The following is a 20,313-nucleotide window of genomic DNA, read 5'->3' as shown; positions in this document are numbered from 1 at the left end:
AGGGCCATATTAGAAGTTGCACTAATGTGTCTCCCCAAGAAGATCCACAATCTCGGCCTAGCATGAGCGAAAAACAGGATCGAGCGCTTGCTGTTGCAGAGGCTAAGATGTGGGGTGAGACATGCATGGAGGGTGAAAAAAGGCGAACAAGTTATGCGGGATGATTTAAACCGCTGATCAATTTGCAACCCATCCGACAGTTAATGGAATGGACATTTGTAGCCATTATTATAGGAGTACGTAAGGACAAAAAATGGTGTGTGGATGCATAATTTGTGAAGGAATCTTGAACAAACAAGATTGGCATGCATACAGCCTGGCACCAGGTCTTATTCTTGCTCCAAAGGTGAAATCGCTCACCTTAGGCGTTCCTCACCTCCGGCCCGACAAGAATGTGAGAGGAGGTAAATCATAGTGACTCAGCCAACCAGCAGTAGCCAGATCTTATTCTTTCTTGCTCAATTTCCCAGGATTGAACAAATTTGGCTGTCCAAGGAAATATCCAACCATCTCACCACATTTATGGCTTTTTCTTGCCTCATCTCAAATAATTTGCTACTGCCATCTGATTCACTTTTTTACTTGGAAAATTTCAAAAATACTCTTGTATGTTGGCTTAGATACATTCAGAAATTTGGTCTTTAAATAACAAATTGATTTTCTTGCACTTTTAATCGTTTTTTCTTTGAATTATTAACGTGACAATATACAATATTGATATAACATCTAACCTTATTGAATTTTCTAGTGTCGTTCTAGCGGCCCGACAAAGAAATGACTAAGAATACAAAAGAAGACTGATTTATTAGATGGAAATAAAATTTCGATTAATTACATGACTAAAAGTTTATTCAAACTAATTAACTTAACCACATGAAATTTTTTGGAATTTCCACATGAAATTTTTGGAATTTTCCCTTTAATTGTTTATATATATATATATTTGTTTGTTCACATATGAAATGTATAAATTCGGGCATCTGCTGGTTCAAATACAAATCCCAAATTGTGTTAAATCAGGATCAACAGTTAGAGGATCAAAAATATGGTCAGATCAGTTAATCATGAAAAATAATATGATTTTTAGTGTTATTTATTTCACTTTGTTTTGATTATTGAAAATGTTATTCTTTGAATTGTTGAAACAATTCAACAACAATTCAAAGAATAACATTTTCAATAATCAAAACAAAGTGAAATAAATAACACTAAAAATCATATTATTTTTCATGATTAACTGATCTGACCATAATTTTTTATCCTCTAACTGTTGATCCTCTCTAAGAGACGAGATGCTAGCAATTCAACTATTATGTTTCACCGTATCGGGGTCATATGAAATCAAATCAAACATCGAAAATCTTTTATCATTTTAAATGCAAATCATAAGCATTTGAACCACATCGAATCTCAGGTCATGATTGGTATACTTGAATGGAATAAGGTAATAATGGAATCAAATTTGAGACAAAATGAGAGCAAGAATTGAATGATGGGTTTATTCTATTCAAATGAATGGTACCGAAAAAATAAAACATGAATTGAATAAAATTATTTTTAATTGCTAAATAGGATCGATCGAAGGATGATAGTTGAGCTATAATAAATCGGTTAATCAAAATATTGAATACCGATTAATTAAATCGAGTTTAGTTTTCAAATCAAACGAAAAACAATCAAAACAATCATTCGTAGAAAATCGAATAAACATTTTGTTAAAATATTTAAAAGATATGCAAGTTGAACGTGTAAAAATATTTTTGGTTGAAATATTTTATCAAACACATGGTATGCAATATTTTGGTATTTGAAATACGCATAAAATGTTTTAACAATACATTTTCAAAACAGTAGCAATAATAAGTAAATGTGATAAATAAATAGACACGAATTTGTTTATGGATGTTCGAAGATTAACAACTCATACGTCACAATTCATTTCCCTCGGGAAGAATCCATTGGAAGACTTTGATTTATACAAGTCCTTGTACAAATATATTCAACTTAGGACTTATCTAATGTCTAATTTAAACTTCTAACATATTCTCGATTGTAGGCCGCAACCTCATAATCCACAAAAATTTAACGTCTCTTATGTCAAGACTACAAACAAAATCTGTAATGTCTTTGTGTGAAGATTCACTCAATTAAACTTTGAAGTTCAATTCTCTTGTATGTATGTAAGTAATTGTGTGTGAGGATTTTACAGTATATGTATATATCAAATGTATCATCACACTTTAACTTGCTCTCATTCTAGATAATTTCTTCATATATGTTGCTCATGCTTTGAATCACCTTTCAAAACTTGTATTTGATCTTCAATATATTGTATTTATAGGCTCCTAGAACGATATATACGTTAGAAACAAAAATATGACTGCTTTGAAAGTTTTTGTATTGTTTCAGATATTGAAACATATATTTTCGTCTCGCTGACCACTTTTCCCGAGTCTAACTGATTTTGAGGTCCGCTGCCAGTTGGGCTCGTCAGCAAGAGTGAACCATACTGATGAGGTCCGCTGAAATCGGTCTTAGCTTCGTGACGCATACTGAATCGCTCCATTTGGATAATCGAGCTGATCATGCTGACCAAAATATCGCAACTGTTCATGCATTGATGATCAGTCAAATCGATGAGCCTTGCTACAATCTGTTTGTCTATATAACATTCAATTTAGCTCAACTAACGTGAATTACGACTTGTCGAAAATTTAGATTTTTGTTCAATCGTTTTAACGGCCGGTCATTTACATCACCAAAATGTGAGATATCATCTAAATATCGTAACTCACCAAATTTTCAATAAATTAAATTTATAGGTTTATATTACTTAAGTTAAATAAGAAAAATAATTTTTAAATATAATTATGTGAAGTAAATCGGGGTGAGAATGAACATGTTCGGATGTAATACGTATAATGTTTTCCGACCAAGCATGCCCTCAGTGTCCTAGCACTCGGTACCCACGCTCTGTTTGCCCCCAAACGCTCCCTCCTACCTTGCCGGAATATTACACCAATTTCGTCTCCAATTTTCTCGCTCCAGCACTGAATCTAGTAGCTTCTGAGCACCATTTAGCTGTTGTAACTACCTCGGTGGTGATTCTTTTTGCAATTTTTTGCGGTAAAGGTTTGAACTTGTGGCGCTCAGGGAGAAAAGAAAGAGGAAGATGTATGTGGTTCCTCCTCCAAAGAGATCCGATCCGTTAGCTGGATCTACCAATGAGTCGAATGACAAGCGGGTTTATCAGACTTGGAAAGGCAGCAATGTAACTCTTTTTTTCCTGCTTTTTTGCTTAGCTTCTTGGAGTATGAAGTTCGTGTGTGCTGTAATTAGGTATAATTAGGGTTCTTTTTTCTTGTTTCTTGAGTGTTTTCTAAAAATTATTTTTAATTCAGTGGAGTGGAACATCGGATTGTAGTGCTTGTATATGGCGATTCAATCTTCTGAGTTATTGGAAATGGTGTAATAATTGATAAATCCTGAATGTTTGTTTTGATCTATATGTCTTACTTTTATCTGGGGTAACCTGTTTCTTTACTGTATGCCATTCACCGGGTTCTTCATGCCTAAGAAAGTTGCTATCTTGTTAATGTACGTGGGTTTTTCTGAAGCAGTTATAATACCCTGTGTAATGTGAAATGGGATGAGGAGAGAAGTGTAAATTATGGCGTTAAATGGACATTTGCAGTTGCGGAAGGGGTGGGCCAAAATATGAGTTTTCAGTCCGCCCTCGAGCATGTGTGTAAATAGTTAATGTACTGTTTGCATCTCCGAGCGCAGCTGGCTTAGCTCATTGTTCAACATCGTGTGCTAGTATGTCCATTTGAAACTGCTAATCTAATCTGATTCCTTTTGAGAATTAATTATTGTTTCCTTAATTAGCATTAAGTTTTAGGGATTGGGAACTTGGGACGTGGCTCAATTTCATCTATCTCTGGTTCATGGAAATTTGCTGCTAGCGAGCAATGTTTTTTCTACTTTACTGTATTACTTCGTAGGAATGAGAAGTTATATGTCTGAACTTTGATTTGATGTCGCCCAGCTGGAAGTCATTCAGTAATGCTATGCAGATTGTGTAGGACCTTGTAATTTTGAGGTCTCTTTCTGGATATTGTGTTTTGTATGACTGTTAGCTTTCTTTTCTTGTTGCAGAAATTTTGTCTTCAAGGAAGGTTTATTTTTGGACCAGATGTAAGATCATTGGCCCTCACAATATTCCTGATTGTGGCCCCTGTCACTGTATTTTGTATCTTTGTTGCTAGAAAGCTAATGAATGATTTTTCCGATCATTGGGGAGTATCAATAATGGTTATTGTCATCACCTTCACATTTTATGTATGCTCCTCTCTCTCTCTCTCTCTCTCTCTCTCTCTCTCTCTCTCATACAGACTCATCACATACTCCACTCTGGTGGAGTTCATTTTTCTGGTTTGAAGTGAGTAAATTGGAGCTATTTTTGTGAAAAAACGGTCACCTTGGATGTGATGATGGTTTTACATTTCGTAAGTGTTGACATAAATGGTCATTTTAAGGTAAAGGTTTTGAAGGTAAATGACCATTCTGGATGGAGCTGTTGACCAATTTCCTTACACTTCAAAGACTTCCATCAGGCTTTTTCATTATTTGATGATTTTTGTATTTGCAATCCCATGGCAATATTTCATTGTCTGTGTGTATCGACTCTAAGGGAAATTCTAATAGTCGGGCTTTTCAGGATTTTGTCATGGAGTTATTCAGATGTAAGATTAGCTAGACATTTAGCTCTATATAACAGAAATGTAGATTAGGTATTGATTGTCTGAGCTAAGAATAAAGTTTGACGAAGAGGTTGTAAATAATTTCTTAATTATCTTCACATTATTTTTATTGCTGATATGTCGGTTTTGATGCCTTGTTGCTGAAGAGAAGACACTCACGATCAATATTTATTATAAAATTATCGGTTTGCGCCACGTTTGATCTATTCTTTTCTACACTTGCACATCCCTTAAGTGTGTGGAGTTAGGAGTGTTGTATTTGAACTCAAGTATAAGCTCATCTCACACGGAAGACCAGTAGGGTTCTTTTAAGCTTGATGCATTGTTGATCAGTCAATAGGTTAAATATCATCATTTGAAGCAGTATTTTTATGATTAATTATTCGGTCAGATTCTCAACTGCTTTTTGTCCATATGGCAGGATTTAATTCTTCTACTGCTTACTTCTGGAAGAGATCCAGGTATTATTCCTCGAAATGCGCACCCACCAGAACCTGAAGGCTATGATGGGAGTGTCGAAGTGGCTCAAACACCGCAGCTACGTTTGCCTCGTATTAAGGAAGTTGAAGTTAATGGTGTTACTGTGAAGATAAAGTATTGTGACACCTGCATGCTTTATAGACCTCCCCGATGCTCTCACTGTTCAATATGTAATAATTGTGTTGAGCGGTTTGATCATCACTGTCCTTGGGTTGGTCAGTGCATTGGACTGGTAAGTTACGCTTTCTCCGAGACACGTTTTCTGCCTATGCAAAGTGATACCAGTACATAAACTGTCTATTGGAAAGGAATAGAATATTCTGAAATCATCCAGCCAGTGTTTTGTGACCTTAAGAGTTAAGATGTTGACAGAAATTGAAAAAGAATTCATAGCGAGTAAAAAGTGCTAGAAATTTCTTTCTTCAGTTCAATTATATACCATTACTTCATTAATACTTTATTTATTATTTATTTATTTATCTATACTAATACTAACTATAAATATATGAGTTCGAATAATTTATTTATTTATTTATTTATCTATACTAATATACTATAACTATAAATATTTGAGTTTCCTTTCATTAATGTTTTACTTAACTATCATTTCACTCACCATTACTTCATTAATACTTTATTTATTTATTTATCTATACTAATACTAACTATAAATATATGAGTTTGAATAATGTTTTATTTATTTATTTATTTATTTATCTATACTAATATACTAACTATAAATATTTGAGTTTGAATTGTGAATTTACTTAGTTATCTTTTCTCTCACCAATCACATTACTTCATTAATTTTTATTTATTTATTTATTTATTTAGATAAAATATGAGTTTGAATTGTTAATTTACTTATAAGTTACCATTTCACTCACCATTACTTAATTAAATTATTATTTTATTTATATATGTGTTTTACTACACATATTTATTTGATTTATATTATTTTAAAAATTTATTACCATGAAATAGTAATAATCAATATCTATAATATGTATTCTAAAAAAAAACAGAGATAGTTAAACAAAATCCGCAAGGGATTAAAAGTTAGCAAATCTATATACCTAGAAATATCTGATTTGATTTGTGAATTTTCTTAGTTACATTTTTACACACCATTACTTAATTAATGTTTCATATATTTATTTAGGAGAATTTTAATTTTCTGATTTAATGATTGAGATGGAAAATTAGAATAACTTTATTTCATTATTTTAGTTGAATTGACGAAAAATATTACAAATACATTAGTATTATACTTTTTTATATTTTTAATTTAATAAATTATGGTATTTAATTAATGTCTCAATATATATCTCAAGCTTACACTTTTCTACATGTGTTATAAAAACCATGCGAGAAAATGTCATTTTCTTATGGGTTTTTCCCAATGAAAATGGATATAATTGAGAGCATACAAATTCTACACCATTACTTAATTAAGTTATTATTTTATTTATATATGTGTTTTACTACACATATTTATTTGATTTATATTATTTAAAAAATTTATTTACCATGAAATATTAATCATCGATATCTATAATATGTATTCTAAAAAAAACAGAGATAGTTAAACAAAATCCGCAAGGGATTAAAAGTTAGCAAATCTATATACCTAGAAATATCTGATTTTGATTTGTGAATTTTCTTAGTTACATTTTTACATACCATTACTTAATTAATGTTTCATATATTTATTTAGCAGAATTTTTAATTTTCTGATTTAATGATTGAGATGGAAAATTATAATAACTTTATTTCATTATTTTAGTTGAATTGACGAAAAATATTACAAATACATTAGTATGATATTTTTTTTATATTTTTAATTTAATAAATTGTGATATTTAATTAATGTCTCGATATATATCTCAAGCTTAAACTTTTCTACAGGTGTTATCAATACCATGTGAGAAAATGTCATTTTCTTATGGTTTTTCCCAATGAAAATGGATATTGAGAGCATGCAAATTCTATGTGTTCTTTTGTAAATTTTTCTAATATTTTATTTGCAATATAATTTGATTATTTTGAGTTATTTCAACTTTATTCATAGAAAAAAAAATTAATGAGAAATTAAAAAGAATGAAAATCACTTTATACTTTTATATTAAATTTATGAGATAATCCTTATAATTTTTTTAATTAAGATAATCCTTATAATAAATATGAATTATAGTGCTAATTTATTATCATTTGTTAGAAATTAAAATTTTTATATATGATATTTTTAAATTGAATGTTACGTATATGTGTTTTACTACACATATTTATTTTATTGATATTATTTTAAAATTTTATTTAACATGAAATTATTAATCATCAATATTAATTTTTATATGATCTATTCTGATATAAATTAACTATATATAATATCTATTCTAAAAAAGAGAAAGTTAAACAAAATTCCCAAGGAGTTAAAAATTAGCAAAAAAAAATTGATATTTAACTTAACAACAATTTAGGGGTTTTATTTTAACATAATTATGATAATTTAGTTAATTAAGAGAATTTTATTTGACAATCGCTATATGCACTTCATTTAAATATATTGTGATTTTGGTTTTAGTAATATTCATTATTCTATTAATTTTATTTTTATTGTTTTTCCATTGTTAATAATATTTGGATGAAAAATATCTTTGTTAATTTGATAGAGCAGTCGTAATATTATAATCACGCGAATTGAAAAATGTTATATAAATAAATAAATGAGTAGGTCTCTTGTGAGACGGTGTCACGAATCTTTATCTGTGAGACGGGTCAACCCTATCGATATTCACAATAAAAAATAATACTCTTAGCATAAAAAGTATTACTTTTTTATGGATGACACAAATAAGATATTCGATAAACGAAATCTATGAGATCGTCTCACAAGAGTTTTTGTGTAAATGAATATATTTGATTTATCGTCATCATATATTTTTATTTATTGTTTTTTGATATATTTAGATTAATAAATACTTATAAACAAGATGTTATTCAAACAATTTTAAAAATTATCTAAATCTCGTTATTATATTTTTCATTATTAGTCACCCACGTGCATCGCACGTGATCATTCCTAGTATATGAAATATTTGACTTAATTGTGGAGTGTGCAGCATGTTTTACAATGATGAACAGAAACAAATTATTAAATTCCTGTGATATCGAGAAGTCATCGGCATGATCTTTTGGCTTAAAATTTCTTTTCTGCCATGTTCTGACCCAGACAGAGCAGGCTAATACATTATGTCAAAATAATGATACCGTTGTTGACTCTGTTTCAAAACCATGTGCGGCCTGCTTATATAATGTTTACTTTTTTTTGCAGAGAAACTATCGGTTCTTCTTCATGTTCGTCTTCTCAACAACTCTACTCTGTATATATGTTTTCAGTTTCTGCTCGATTTATATTAAAAACATAATGGATTCTGAGGGGATATCCATATGGAAAGCGATGATCAAGACTCCTCCTTCCATTGTTTTGATTGTCTACACTTTTATATCAGTTTGGTTTGTGGGTGGTCTTACTGCATTCCACCTTTATCTGATTAGTACAAATCAGGTAAGAATTTCTCTTAGTAAACTGCTATCTGAAATTTTATGATGGGCTTTGTGTTTTGTCGTTTTTTAACCCGTCGTCTTGAGTTAAAACAAAGTACTTATTTTGCTGTTGTAGACAACATATGAGAATTTTAGATATCGATATGATCGGCGTGCCAATCCCTACAATAAAGGATTAGTGCGGAACTTTAAAGAGATATTTTGTGGTCCCACGCCTCCATCAAAGAACAATTTTAGGAAAAAAGTGCCACAAGAACATCCTTTACCATCTCGATCTGTGGGTGGTGGTTTTGTTAGCCCAAACATGGGGAAAGGTTCTGAGGACATTGAGATGGGTAGGAAAGCGGTTTGGGGAGATGTAGGCTCTGTTCTAGATCATCATGATTGCCAATTGAGCGATAGTGACGGCCTAAACACAAAGGACGGGGGATATGGTGAAATGTCCCCAGAGATCACCAGGACTACAGTAGACAAGGGTGATCGTGTGGGAATATATCCCAGGCATTCGAGCTGGGGTAGGAAGAGTGGAAACTGGGAAATGTCTCCTGAAGTTTTTGCTATGGCATCTAGAATGGGCGAACCAAACCGAATCGGTGGAAGCAGCAGCAGTAGCACCATGCAAACCTGAGTTGGGGGCATGTCATCAGAACGTGGGAGAACTAATTTACTGGTTTTTCGTTCACTCTGTTATTAAAGGACTCTCTGGTTTTGTTTATTATATATGGAACTTTGTTTTGAAGTGTGTTTTTTAAGGTGTTGCTTTGGCTATTTGCTTGTCTTATCTCTAATTCTGTAATGTTGAATCCATTAACTAATCTACTTGTAGTCCACCACCACCACCACCACCACCACCACCACCACCACCACCACTCTCTTTCTCATGCTGTTGATCACTTCTTGAAATTCAGTTTCCATTGGAGCTTCGAATCGTGTGAGTTACGCCATCTGGTGGAATGAACTTATGAGAGTTTGTTTTCGCATTAGCAGTCATGTGCAAGCGTTGCGTGTTTGTATGTCGTTTTGTTTGGACAATAGTTTGTAGGATAATTTTGTTTTTGTTTCAAAAGTTTGTAGTGGTTTTTAATTATTTCAATTCTTGGTTATTTTAGTTAGGACAATTATTGAAGTGGTAAAGTAGGATAATTATATTGTTAAAGGATCATTGTAATTTATCTGTATTATATTATTAAACTTAACATTTCATAGTAAGTAACTTTGATACTTTAATTTGATACTAAGTTTTCTTACAGTTTTATCTTTCATAATATTTATTAGCTAATTTTGTTATCGGAGTTTATCAATAATTTTTTTGTAACTTATATATAATTTATCTAAAAATTTTAAACTATCTTATCTGATCATTAATTTATAAATATCATATCAAAATAAAATAATATATATATTTTTATACAAAAAATATCAATGATTTTTTTAATATGTCACGGGACAGAATATTAGTTTTGTTTTAAAGTTGTGTGATGGTTATGTTGTGAATGGAGATAATTCGGTAAGGTAAAAATTTGGGTGAGACGGTTTTATAGGTCGTATTTTGTGAGACGGATATTTTATTTGGGTCATTTATGAAAAAATATTATTTTTTATGTTAGAAGTATTATTTTTTTATTGTGAATATCGATAGGATTGATCCGTCTCATAGATAAAGATTCGTGAGATCGTCTCACAAGATATCTACTCATTTGATAATTTGGTTTGGTTGAGTGCCTCTGGAGAAAAAAAAAGAAAAAAAGGAATTGGTAATATTAATCTAGATTTAATTTCATGAAGTCCAATCATTTATTTTCTGAATAATATAAAGAAAATGTTTATATGCAAAATTTATCTCAGATTATATAAACTATTCGAATGTGAACTATGAGGCTATGATTATGTCAAGTTAATTTAAATGGTGGATTCTATTAGATAATAATATATAAATATAAATATAAATATAAAATAACTAAATATGTCAATAAATCATAAAAGAATTATTTCAATTAATTTAATAAATAAAAGATGACGGGCTGCCACAAATATTACAATATTTTGTTGCAAAGAATTTTAATTATTAATTAAGAGATAAAATTCCCGTCGACCACTGTCCGCTCCGCCACCCGCCGTTTCCATTCATGGAGACTCTTCGTACTCTGATTCCGTCTATCTGAGAGGCCTTCACGTCCCCTCTCGGAGACTGCTCCGCCGTATTCGACTTCTCCACCTATCTGCTCTTCCTCAGCCTGATTCTCCTTAATATTCGAGGCGTATCTTTATTTTTACCTGCTCTTTGTCTTTTCGTGCATATTCGCACTCACATCTTGCTGGGTTGATTGAATTTCCGATCAATGTATGGATTTATTTTTCTTTCTCTTTTTTTATCAATAATTTCGGTTCAAATTTATATATTTTTTCGTAATATTTTTGAGTCGATCTCCTTTCGTACGCTTGATTTTGTTTTTCATCTTGAGCCTGATTGGTTCGTTTAAAAGTTCAAGTTTTTGAAGACTTGGGTCTTCTCATTTGGACTGTTGGGCTTACTAGATTCTCACCATTTGTCACTGTTGCATTATGTCCTTTGTCGTGTAGACAACTTAATCTTTTTAGAATGTATACGGAGTTTAATGTTTAAATCCCTTCGTGAAAGTATGGAAGTCAGTTTTTAGTTGATTGGAAATGTTAGTGCTTTTGGTAATTCCCTAGTATGATATTAATCTTGTGGAAGGAATATGGGTTCAAAGTATAGGCTTCTCCTTTAGAATCCTTTGTCATTGTTTTTTGTTTTTTCTCTTGCAACAGTATTAGACTTGATTTTTTTATAGTATTGATTATGGTTGTGTTTGATGTTGAATGCTGGGAAGATTAAATTGGACAAAGTTCTAGCAGATGTACTGAAACACTCATTTCACCATCTTACTGAGTATCATGCAATATACCTACTTAATTAGGACAAATTTTGTGTTAATGCATATAGCTGCTTCTTCCTTATTATAGCCACTAAATTGGCGCAGGCTTTGTGTTTGGAAGCCAACTCTATTTTTCATTTTTCAAAGGGTTGTTCCCAGTTTTTCAGCTTGGTAATGACCAGACTGTTCAAATCATAACTAATATATAAATTAAGAGTAAAGAAGAGCTTTAAATGGTTGCGATATATTTCTTGTTTTTTGTTATTAGAGATGGTTTGTGTGATGACTGTACAAAGTAGACATACAGCTGAATGTGTTTCTTTATCATTGTTTCCTTTCATCTTTATGATTTATACTTTTACTTTGCAAATGCAATCTATCTTTAGAGTGCTATACGTGAGCAAGTTTAGGATGGCTGACCTTCCTGGTTATATAAGAGCTTGTTTACAGACTGGAAAACTCGCTATTCTAGCAATTCTTGTGTCAGGGGGAATTGTACTGCAAATACTGGTATCCATTCTAGGCTTCGCTCTCTTTGATTTGTTTGCCTGCGATTTCATCTTGTTTATAATATTTATATTCCTCACTTTAAAATGAGTTTCAGGCATGCGCTCTGTACAATAATTGGTGGCCGATGTTAACAGGTAATTATATTTCAAAGTTATGCGTTTGCACCTGATGTGTTTGAGTGTTGATAATTTGGTTAAGTGAGAATTGTAAATTTGGCTTCTCTTTTATGGATTTGAAATATCAGGTAAGGCTAGAGTTTCAAATTTTGTAGAAAATCAACCTGTTAAAATGATAACGTGGACATTTGGCACGCATATCCAAGTCCGTGTCTCTCTGTGAAACCAAGTGTATCAAACAGCCAGTGATAATAAATTAAACCAAAATATGAAACCAACAATTTTATGCCACAAATATCGAAAAAAAAGTTAGTTATATGCCACAGAGAGGCTTTATATTAAAACTATCAATTGACCGTAATTTTTCCAGTTTGCATCTCTTGCAAGTTGAAAGTTGCTTGTTTGTTTAATGTATTCTTCATGTTTTTATGCTGAATCTGAAAGAATATGGGCCTTTACTCTAATATATTCAGGATCATAGTTGTCAAAGGCGAGCGCGGCGAGAGGCGTCACCAGGCGTGGGCGTTGCGCCTGAGGCTGTCCCAGGCGCAACGATTCACAAAGGCTCGCCCAGGCGCGCGCCTGGGCTTGCCTTGGAAAGGCTCTCGGGCGCGCCTTAGGCGCGCCTGAGTTGCTTTTTTTAAAAAACAAATTCAGTAACAGAGGAGTTGTATTTTGAAAATGCAATCTCTCAGTTTTTTTTTAATAGTAACTTAAAATGTAAAAGCCCAAACCAACCCCAAACGTAACTTCTCAGGATGATTGAAGAATTTTAATTGTGTTACTTGTTGTTATGAGCTTTTAATTATTTGTTGTTTTGTGTGACATTGTGACTTAATTATTTCATATTTTAATATATTATTATAAGCTAAATATATTTTTAAAAAATAAAAATATGCGCCTTGCTTCGGTAAGGCGCGTGCCTCGCCTTGCGCCTTAAGCTCCAGAGCCCTTGTGCGTCTCGGTGCGCCTTGCGCCCTTGACAACTATGTTCAGGATACAAAGAGTAATTGGTGAAGTTCGTGAGAGCATACTGTACTTATGTTTTCAACTGGCTCCCTATTAATGTTTATCTGAATTTTCTTCGTTTGTTGCAATCTTTTAAGTTTAATAGTTTATGTTGAGAGGAACTTATGATTTTTGTACTACTGAGGTTTGGAGAGATTTGATTTTTGTATGCTTTGCCAATTTATTTGCAGTGTTGATGTATGTTTTCTTGCCAATGCCTTTACTATTCTTTGCCGGGTCAGATACTTCTTTGATGTATTCGGAATCAACCAGCGGGTAAAATTTTTCTTTACAAATAAATTTGCTGATGTGATTTACTCACAACTCAATCGTTCTGGTAAATTTATCATGGACCTTCATACTCGCATTTGTAATCAACCTGCATACAGTTGGATAGATGCGGCTAAGTTTCTGACGGGTACTTCAGCAATTGGCAGCGTCGCCATACCGGTTATTCTAAAGCATGCTGGAGTGATTGGTTGGGGAGCAATGGCGATGGAGCTTTCGTCTTTCTTCATAATTGTGTTCTCCATTCTGTGCTACCTTGGGACAAACGACGACGATGGATACAGTATGTTTTAAGCGATCAATTCTACCTGCTGTTGTACTGCACTCTCTGCATTGTTTTCCGTCGATGACTCTGAGCATTCCATTCATGTTCATTTGTTGATAAGTTGATGAAGCAAAAAATGTATATCAATAAGATGTTCTTAGAGGGATGTCGAGTGTATGAGTGTGATACGGTGTAACTTATTTGCGTTTCTGTTTTACCGAAACGAAGGACATCATCCATTGCTGTTTTACTTTCCTTCACAAGTTGTAGAAACCGTGAATCGTTTATTTGTTAAAACAATGTTGATTGAAATGCCAAAGAATAAGGAGAGTAAGGTAGCAGTGGAGAACGGCATGGTCGGGAGAGTGAAGATAGTAGCTGTAGTTTTCGCAACACATATAGGTTGGGATTCATTAACCCGGCTTTTTTTTTTCGATTTACCCAAAAAAATAATCGTGCATCCCACTTCTATTTCCAAATATATTTCCTCCATTTACGTTTGCGACATAATCCTGATTTTTAATATCACACATCTTTCTTGAAAAAAAATATGTATATTTTAGTCCAACATTTTTTCCAACCAAAAGCAATAATTTTATGTTATGGAAGGATGTTATGTCAAATAACGAAGAGATCGAACTCATTGCATTTCATGAACATTTGTAAATATCCAGGTCTCTAAGAAGGTTTTAAAATTAAAGGACAACAATGAAAATATGTTGTGTTTTACACAGAAAATACATGGATAAGAGCATGCAACATTAATTAAGTGGAATCTTTATCAATCCCTCCCACCCGAAATCTCTTGGGACCTTTCTCTTCATCCTTGCAGTTGGTTGACATCCTTGTGTCTTTTGCCTCCACCGAGCATCTCTTGTAAGGTTTGAATCCGATCCGGCAAGCTTTGGTCGTCGACTCCTCTTTCTTATCGTCCAACCGGATCTGGTCACTAGGGTTGAAAGGCAACCATCCTTCTGTATTTTCCATGTCACTATTCTTCTTTCGCTTGAAATTTAAATCATGAGAAAAAGTCTGGGGCAGAATTCTCTAGAGAAGAGTGCCTGAAAGGCCAATCTCCCCTGCAAGCAAATTGAAAACAAATGAGTGCAATGCATAAAATTGTCTTCATAGAAAACAAAGCATAATTCTTGGTCACCTCTTCGGATACTTCTTTCCAAGGGTCATTTATGCTGCAAAGGCTTCTACAACGTCGGCTAATGGGGTCGCTTGATGGATGGTTTTCCTCATCTTCTTTCAATTCTTTATCTTGGACATCCTTTTCCTCTTTTCCCTCTGCCTCTACTTCACTGCTGGAAGGTGTATTTGATCCACATGAAGAACGGTCTACCTTCTTTCTACTCTTGGACTTGTTTGAATCCAGCGGCTCTGCTGTGTCTGCCATTGGTGCTGTTTCAGTCACTGCCGGTTCAGGATTTGGTTTCCTCCCTTCGCGTCCTTCAGAACATGATGAGGATAATGTTGAATGCTGTTCTTGAAATTCCTCCAAACACTCAGGTTGATCTTCTAGTGCAAGATCTGGAATGACTTCTTTTTTATCTTCATTTGCTGCTCTCGTATTGGCATCTATTGGAGTTGCACTTGACGGAGCAGTAGAGGTAAATCCAGGATGAAGCGGTGGACACAATGGAAGCAGACCATGTGCTGCCCACCAAGCAGTTGCAGCTGCGACTGTAGCTGCAGCAATTGTCGCCATACTAGGAACTGTATTCATCTGCTTTGGTTGAAGTCCTCTGGGTGTGCCTGTAGAAGTTTCCCCTGAAGCGTCCATGGTTACACATGGCCATAAAGTTGCTGCAAAGCTAGCCGCAGCATAGGCTGCTGGATTTTGTAGTAAAGCAGATACAAGAAGACTTGAAAATGTGGATGATATGTGCAAAAATGAATGGTAATCATCTTGGTGTTGGAATGTGGCGGATAATGGGTGAAAACCTGGACAGGATTGATGAACGGAAGAACTTGATGCATTACTATGATGCTCAGGAGTAGCAGACCCACCCGGATTCATGAAAAGACATGGAGGTCCAGGAACTCCCATTTTTTGGTATCCAGAGTCTGTGTGTGCGGTGTCTTCTAAGACAACATTTTGTGTATTCATTCCAAAGCTGCCCTCAAGAATGTTAACCGGGATACGAGGCAAACAGTTTTGTGAGGCATCAACGTTTGTGGTTGGAAAGTTGTCAATACTTTTGGATTGCTTCAACTCATCTATTCTGTTGCCATGACCATATTTTTCATGGGAAAGGCATGAATTTCCGACATTGGAGGTGTTAAATGAGCCATCATCCTGAAGCAGTTGCTTGTTACAAGTCTGATTTGTCCGAAGTTGTTTGTAATCAAATGCTTGAGATGTTTCATCCTGAGTACTTGTTTCCGTTGAGAGTGGAACATATTCCCTAAAGGTGCAAAAATTTATTGGCGCAACTGACGCTGACAAGTTTTTGTTCACTGAAGATGAGTTGGCACAAGCACCTGTCTCGTGAAGAGAGAAGACCGGAGAGTCATTTTCAGGGTTACTATCAACATGTTTTCTGTTATTCCCATCTTCACTAGATTTCTGGAAGGATGCGAAGAAACCATGTCAATTCAAGTGACAGAAAAATATAACAGAACAAATATCAAATGACATGTTTCGGAAAAAAGAACAATGCACGGAAATCAATCCTATAAAAGAAAAAATTGTATGCACTGCAATAAAAAAATTCCAACGAAAATACTTGAGAAACACCTCAGACAATGGCTCTTGCTCTAAGTCCAGTGTCGTTTGACCCGGACACAAAAAAGAAAGAGGAGCTGATGGTTTCCCATCCTTCACTCCCGCGCTCGTCTTTCGAGGATAAGGATTACTGGGTTTCCTTTTAGGCCGTGGTGGAGGAATATTAATGTTTAGAGTATGTCCAATTGGAATTCCTTTAACAAAGGACTCCTTTTCCAACTGGATAATGCAAATACAAGAAAAGAATTAACATAAAATATAACATAGAAGGAGAATTATCACGGAAGTACGTTCGACAGGTCAAGGAAGTTTTAATTACCTAATACGAAAATCTAAATATTAACCAAATGGCGTTCACAATGTGCAAAATTAATGAGAAACCATCATCAACACAATGTCTTGAAAAGTTTGACAGAGAAAATGCCCACTATTGTTCCAAGAATCTAAGGTTCATACTCCTTACTCACCAGACTGTTGTTTATATCCATAAATAACGCAGGTAAAAATTAGCTTGTGGAAAACATATTCTTTCTAATTTATTATTATTCTAATTCAGTCAATTAAGGTCCTACACCGTGCGATTTGCTACTTTAGATTTATTTGTTTTCTTAGAGACATGTAATTAAGTTCGTAAAAGACTTGCATGTTTATCTTATGTCTACCAAGTACCAACCATAAATCAAGAATTAGCAATAAGATACACTTAGCGCCACCATGTGCCACAAACTTTGAGTTGCAGTGACAACAAGAAGGAGAAAACAGTATTTAAGCAAAAAAAAAATATGCCAAATAAGGAGGCCCAAGGGAAAAAACATTTTGAACTTCGTTTTCAGCCTTTAGAGAAGAACAGAGAAAGAAAGAAACTATACTCACTGGCCAATAATGTCTTTGTTTGGATCTGTACTTCAGTCTTATGAAGACGTAAAATTGTTTTGAGAATAATAGATAACAGAAAATTGATCCAACAAATAAAGAAATAGAAATCCTAAAGTGAACAAGGGGTCTATGGGACAAAAATGCAATCGCACAAAAGAATACAAAATAAGATCATCTTCCTCAGATAAGAGTGATTCAACCATCTTGCAGTCATGGCCATTGTTACACTTTGTCACCACAATTATTCATAAAATCGTAACACTTTTGGGCTACAAATAATGCATATTATTAATGAACTAAATAGTGAGGTAATAATTCTCCCAATTCACAAGCTCTGGAACTCAAGGAACCATTGGATATCTAAATGAGGGAGAGTTTCATAGCAAAATTAAAGCTTTTAGTAAAAGGGTCTTGTTGCAATTAAGTCATGCAACTAGCTTGGGTTCTACACATGACATTTGATGAGTTCATAGCATTCTTCAATTTAACCATGATGATTATGAAGCATAAAAATGGAACTAGATTTTGATTACTAAATTTCAAGTTACCCCATCTAAAATATTGGGCACAATTAAGGTGATATGGGCGTTCTAGGCCCAATTTATTTGAGCATGTAACAACCTACTTGCCGGAAGGTGGAATATTATTTATATAGGATAAGGCATTATGCCATGAATTTTGCAGGTACTGCTTAACAATAACTCTATTTAGATTGACTCATGTGCACTCTCGAGCATAGAAAGTGCATGCAACCCTTGGAAAGGTACCATTCTTACACGGATATAATTATACATACCAATACAATGTGCAACAATTCATGACAAGATGTGTTTCCTAACAAGCACTCTTACAATGGAGAACACCACATTGAGTAAAGATGTACTTCGAGGAACCAGACAACATACTTGTGCCTGTCAAAGTGACTAGAAATGTATTTCCTTTTTATGGAAAAACGGTATACATATAAGTTAGATTCAAAAAAATTTCAGGTGAGAACTTCATAAAGATAGTTTTACCGGTGTGTTGGGTAAAATCTAGAGGTAGAAAGTTTTCTGACGTCATCAATTCATGATAGAAGTATTATCGATGATTAACCTTTGTGAAAAATTTCTGTGCATGACTTCTGATCTGCACTGCAGTCTTGGTTCCAATATGTTCTGCACCACCACCAAGAGGTCTTTCATAAAGAGAACGCATTAAAAGCAACATTTCTTAAAAGGAGGTGACAAAACAATAACCAATCATTTTGAATGATGATAAATCCATGATCAAGAGACTTGATTAAGGAAAATACAGGGCCTTGACAACATAAGAATATTGAGCTGTCTCAAATCAATTATTGTGCCATCTATAAATCTATTAGTTAATACTAGAACACTGACCTTCTATACGCTGCCAAGCTCGCCCATACAGCTTGAGGGCTACTAAAAACTTATTATGCTCCTCCTCAGTCCATCGCTCACGTTGCTTTGTTATTGTATAAGGTTTCCTGGTCTGTCAATGACACGAAATTCATTGCTGTGATGTTGAAATGCGGACACATATATTTAACTAAACAGTGTAGAAAGGATACCTTGACTAGAAGTTCTTCTCCAGAAGAATAAGGGTCCATTATAAGGACCGGGGAGCTGGTTCAGATAAAGAGGCTTTCCTTCATCACTAGTAACAATAATTCACAATAGCTAGGGCTGTGGTGATAGTTTTATTGCAATCGACCTGCTAAAGTAACACTAGTACTGCAAAAGAGAAACTTACAAAGAAATCAATGGATATCTATGATCTATTTCTGATTATCGATTTTCACAATCATTATTTTCCAAGGAGTTGTATTTGGTATTTTGACATAGAGCAGAGCATAGATTGACGGCTTTAGAAATTGAGAATTTGATAATTTACGATGATGTCAAATATACTTTACAAATTACAATCAAATGATAACAATGTAAACAACATCTAGTCTTCCATATAAATTAAAACCCCGGGCAAATCCCACCATTTTCTGCTGCATACGATTTAACATTAGGCTTTTCGATTAAACATCTTTTCAATTTCACACACTCAAAAATGGGGTGCACAGGCATTGATCCGGTTAAATCCCATGAATCCTCCAATACCAAAAGTAATGTTACTATCTTCAGAAACAATAAAAAAAACGGCATGTGTAAGAATCAGTAACTAGCGGAAAACAGAGACAAGGAAAAAAAGGACGGAGAGGAGATAACACTTTCAGAATCCAAAAGCAAATAGTAAAAAGTAAAACTGTGTTTAATTCCTTAACCAGAATCCTCACCAAAACGAACCACGCGTTGCCTTAACCCTTCCTTCCAATCCAAAAGGCCATGAAAGAGCACAGAAACATAAAAGAGAAGGAGAAAAAAAAACTAATTCAATCAGTGAACAACAACTGTCACAACTATCGCCATCTTCAGATCGCAAAACACCAATAACAAGCACTCAAGAAGGTATAATTATACCTGCGACGCTAAACACGGCGCGAGACAGCTCCGTAACCTCCGATCCTTACCCGACCATGCATGGACAAAACCTAGCCGGAGAATCATCAACGGCGGATCGGAATACTCAAAACTCCGCCGGAGCAACCAGAGTAGATGCGTTAACGCGAGCGAGCGAGAACAGCAAACGCTTGGGAATTGCAGAGAAACAGCAATGGATTGAAGGAGAGCAGGAATTTCTTATTTATTTTGCTTCAAATTTGCAAAGGAAAAATGTGAGCCACAAGTATGGGTTTAATTTTTAAATAATAAGAAAATTGAGGCCAAAATGTGGGTAGGGCAAGAAGAACGGCGCC

The 20,313-nt window shown here is 34.1% G+C and overlaps 3 protein-coding genes across 5 annotated transcripts; 2 read left to right on the top strand and 1 right to left on the bottom strand.

The window, feature by feature from the left end:
• The first annotated feature begins 2,907 nt into the window (after positions 1 to 2,907).
• LOC140823460 (probable protein S-acyltransferase 7) lies at positions 2,908 to 9,580 on the top strand. The gene is made up of 5 exons (XM_073184822.1): positions 2,908 to 3,271; positions 4,159 to 4,341; positions 5,185 to 5,475; positions 8,578 to 8,811; positions 8,926 to 9,580. The coding sequence occupies exons 1-5, from the start codon at positions 3,173 to 3,175 to the stop codon at positions 9,436 to 9,438; spliced, it is 1,320 nt and encodes a 439-aa protein (XP_073040923.1). The 5' UTR covers positions 2,908 to 3,172; the 3' UTR covers positions 9,439 to 9,580.
• A 1,277-nt stretch (positions 9,581 to 10,857) lies between these two features.
• Positions 10,858 to 14,149, top strand: LOC140823458 (vacuolar protein sorting-associated protein 55 homolog). Of its 3 annotated transcripts, none has more exons than XM_073184818.1 (5): positions 10,858 to 11,066; positions 12,094 to 12,217; positions 12,312 to 12,351; positions 13,533 to 13,617; positions 13,731 to 14,149. In XM_073184818.1, the coding sequence occupies exons 2-5, from the start codon at positions 12,119 to 12,121 to the stop codon at positions 13,921 to 13,923; spliced, it is 417 nt and encodes a 138-aa protein (XP_073040919.1). In that variant the 5' UTR covers positions 10,858 to 11,066; positions 12,094 to 12,118; the 3' UTR covers positions 13,924 to 14,149. The 3 variants fall into 3 exon arrangements, with proteins under 3 accessions (XP_073040919.1, XP_073040918.1, XP_073040917.1); XM_073184817.1 differs by having other exon boundaries at positions 10,858 to 11,151; XM_073184816.1 differs by lacking the exon at positions 10,858 to 11,066 and having other exon boundaries at positions 11,175 to 12,217.
• A 412-nt stretch (positions 14,150 to 14,561) lies between these two features.
• On the bottom strand, positions 14,562 to 19,850 carry LOC140823457 (protein LATE ELONGATED HYPOCOTYL-like). The gene is given in 8 exon segments (XM_073184815.1): positions 14,562 to 14,937; positions 14,940 to 14,973; positions 15,051 to 16,469; positions 16,641 to 16,847; positions 18,600 to 18,661; positions 18,887 to 18,998; positions 19,078 to 19,240; positions 19,795 to 19,850. Coding segments are annotated over 7 exon segments (2,151 nt in total). The 5' UTR covers positions 19,117 to 19,240; positions 19,795 to 19,850; the 3' UTR covers positions 14,562 to 14,659.
• Positions 19,851 to 20,313: the final 463 nt, after the last annotated feature.

The sequence above is a fragment of the Primulina eburnea genome, chromosome 2 (genome assembly GCF_022965805.1).
Source record: "Primulina eburnea isolate SZY01 chromosome 2, ASM2296580v1, whole genome shotgun sequence".
Taxonomy (NCBI): domain Eukaryota; kingdom Viridiplantae; phylum Streptophyta; class Magnoliopsida; order Lamiales; family Gesneriaceae; genus Primulina; species Primulina eburnea.
This window is presented reverse-complemented; position numbering and strand designations above follow the sequence as displayed.

Bases quoted from the DNA above. Each gene is read 5' to 3' on its own strand.
- LOC140823460 (XM_073184822.1), top strand. From the start codon at position 3,173: ATGTATGTGGTTCCTCCTCCAAAGAGATCCGATCCGTTAGCTGGATCT. The intron at 4,342-5,184 runs GTATGCTCCTCT...TCCATATGGCAG, and splicing joins TCATCACCTTCACATTTTAT to GATTTAATTCTTCTACTGCT. The intron at 5,476-8,577 runs GTAAGTTACGCT...TTTTTTTTGCAG, and splicing joins TTGGTCAGTGCATTGGACTG to AGAAACTATCGGTTCTTCTT.
- LOC140823458 (XM_073184816.1), top strand. From the start codon at position 11,978: ATGGTTTGTGTGATGACTGTACAAAGTAGACATACAGCTGAATGTGTT. The intron at 12,218-12,311 runs GTATCCATTCTA...AATGAGTTTCAG, and splicing joins GAATTGTACTGCAAATACTG to GCATGCGCTCTGTACAATAA. The intron at 13,618-13,730 runs GTAAAATTTTTC...ACCTGCATACAG, and splicing joins TATTCGGAATCAACCAGCGG to TTGGATAGATGCGGCTAAGT.